At 41.1% G+C, this 1,593-nt stretch overlaps 1 protein-coding gene and 1 non-coding gene across 2 annotated transcripts; both read right to left on the reverse strand.

Moving 5' to 3' along the window:
* Positions 1-377: 377 nt before the first annotated feature.
* Positions 378-449, reverse strand: TRNAE-UUC. The gene has a single exon. It is a non-coding gene; the product is annotated as a tRNA-Glu (tRNA).
* A 269-nt stretch (positions 450-718) lies between these two features.
* Positions 719-1,307, reverse strand: LOC111786809 (uncharacterized protein At1g10890-like; the record flags this gene model as incomplete). Its single annotated transcript, XM_023667031.1, has 1 exon — positions 719-1,307. A coding segment is annotated over exon 1 (589 nt), but the record flags the coding sequence as incomplete, so codon positions are not given.
* Positions 1,308-1,593: the final 286 nt, after the last annotated feature.

Genomic DNA, 1,593 nt, shown 5'->3' on the forward strand with positions numbered 1-1,593 from the left:
AAAAATAAAGCTTTTTAATTCCTTAGCATCCCGGTTTTCATTTAAGGGGTTGTGTTCTTGGATTTTAAGTTTGTTAAGCCCACATGAACTTGGCTTGAGGTGTGGTTCTCTACAGCCCAACTTGTCAAACTCACTCGGGTGCTCATCAACCATGATGTCGTTCAACAAGGGAGACCTCGAAAACGACTGGATTATCGCATTAACCATTTGAATCACCTGCTCATCTCAACCATGACATCCTTCAACAAGAGAGACCTCGAAAATGACTGGATTATCGCATTAACCATTTGAAATTGAACAAAATATCTATAACATATCTCTAACAAGGGTACGAAGTTCATAAAAGTCTTGCCGGGATACGAAATAAGAAAAAAATATTCCATTGCCGGGAATCGAACCCGGGTCTCCTGGGTGAAAGCCAGATATCCTTACCGCTGGACGACAATGGATTTTTTGTGTAGATGTCCTGAAGTCTTTTAGCATGATCTTTTGCTTAATGTCTAACTCTTCGACATGTCCTTCCCTGTGTGTGTTAGAGTTCTCAGGGCTACCGCGACGTTTCAAGCTGTTCGATTGTGTGGCTCTTTCTTCAAAAGAGTCAATATAAAATGTTAGGTCTTTGATTGGCAACCCATCCAGGGGAGTGTCAATTGCATCGATTCCATCAACGATCTTCCCATGAGTTTATGGTTCATGACCCATTTTTTATACCATTCACCTTCGAGAACTACCATAGTTTTGCATTGTCCATGAGATGCATTGCGGCTAATGTAACTCTCAGGTCGTATGAGAAAGTTTCTGTTTCGTGCTTGTTTTTCTTTTTGTCTTGTAACAGTAAGAGCGGCTTCTTTCTCTTTCTCAAGCCACACATCAACATCATTAAACAACTTCGTGCGACCTTCCTCTATTCGTCTCTGTATTTCTAATTTAGTCTCTTCAGAGTTTAGCCTTTCTTCAACATTCTTCTGAATTAGTTCTTCCATCCTCCTAGCTGCATCTTCTTCTAACTTCTTCAACTCTGTTTTACGCATTTTCTTCTCTTCTTCCTCTTTCTTAAGCATCTCTATGGAATGATTCCGATCAGTGGATGCACGACTAGGGCTGGAACTGGACGATTTGGGGAAAGGAGATAACGAGGAAGACCTACTTCTGCGTTGGCGGCTGAGGGAACTTGAACGGCTGCTTCTCCTGGAATTGGTAGTGGAATGATAGGGGGAAGAACTTGGGTCCCTTATGCTTCTCTGACTATGGCGATAGGAATTGGAGCGGTGAGTGTATGACAGAGACCTTGAACCACTTCTCCCCATAAGTTTCAATTGAGTTTGAACGGCTGCTACAGGCTGAGATATAGCATGCAATACGAACATTCGATTCAAAGACATCTTTGTCTCCATGATTAAGCCTCTTTCAGGATGAAACACCTTGCATGTTTCATTTTAAAACAAAAAGATAACCCCTTTGCTTGCAATTTACCAATACTCAACAAATTGTTCCTCAGGTCTCTCACATAGAACACTCTTGTGATTATCATTATNCTCACATAGAACACTCTTGTGATTATCATTATGATTTCATTCACTTCCAGCAGTACAT

Source organism: Cucurbita pepo, unplaced genomic scaffold (genome assembly GCF_002806865.2).
Source record: "Cucurbita pepo subsp. pepo cultivar mu-cu-16 unplaced genomic scaffold, ASM280686v2 Cp4.1_scaffold002871, whole genome shotgun sequence".
NCBI classification, from domain to species: Eukaryota; Viridiplantae; Streptophyta; class Magnoliopsida; order Cucurbitales; family Cucurbitaceae; genus Cucurbita; species Cucurbita pepo.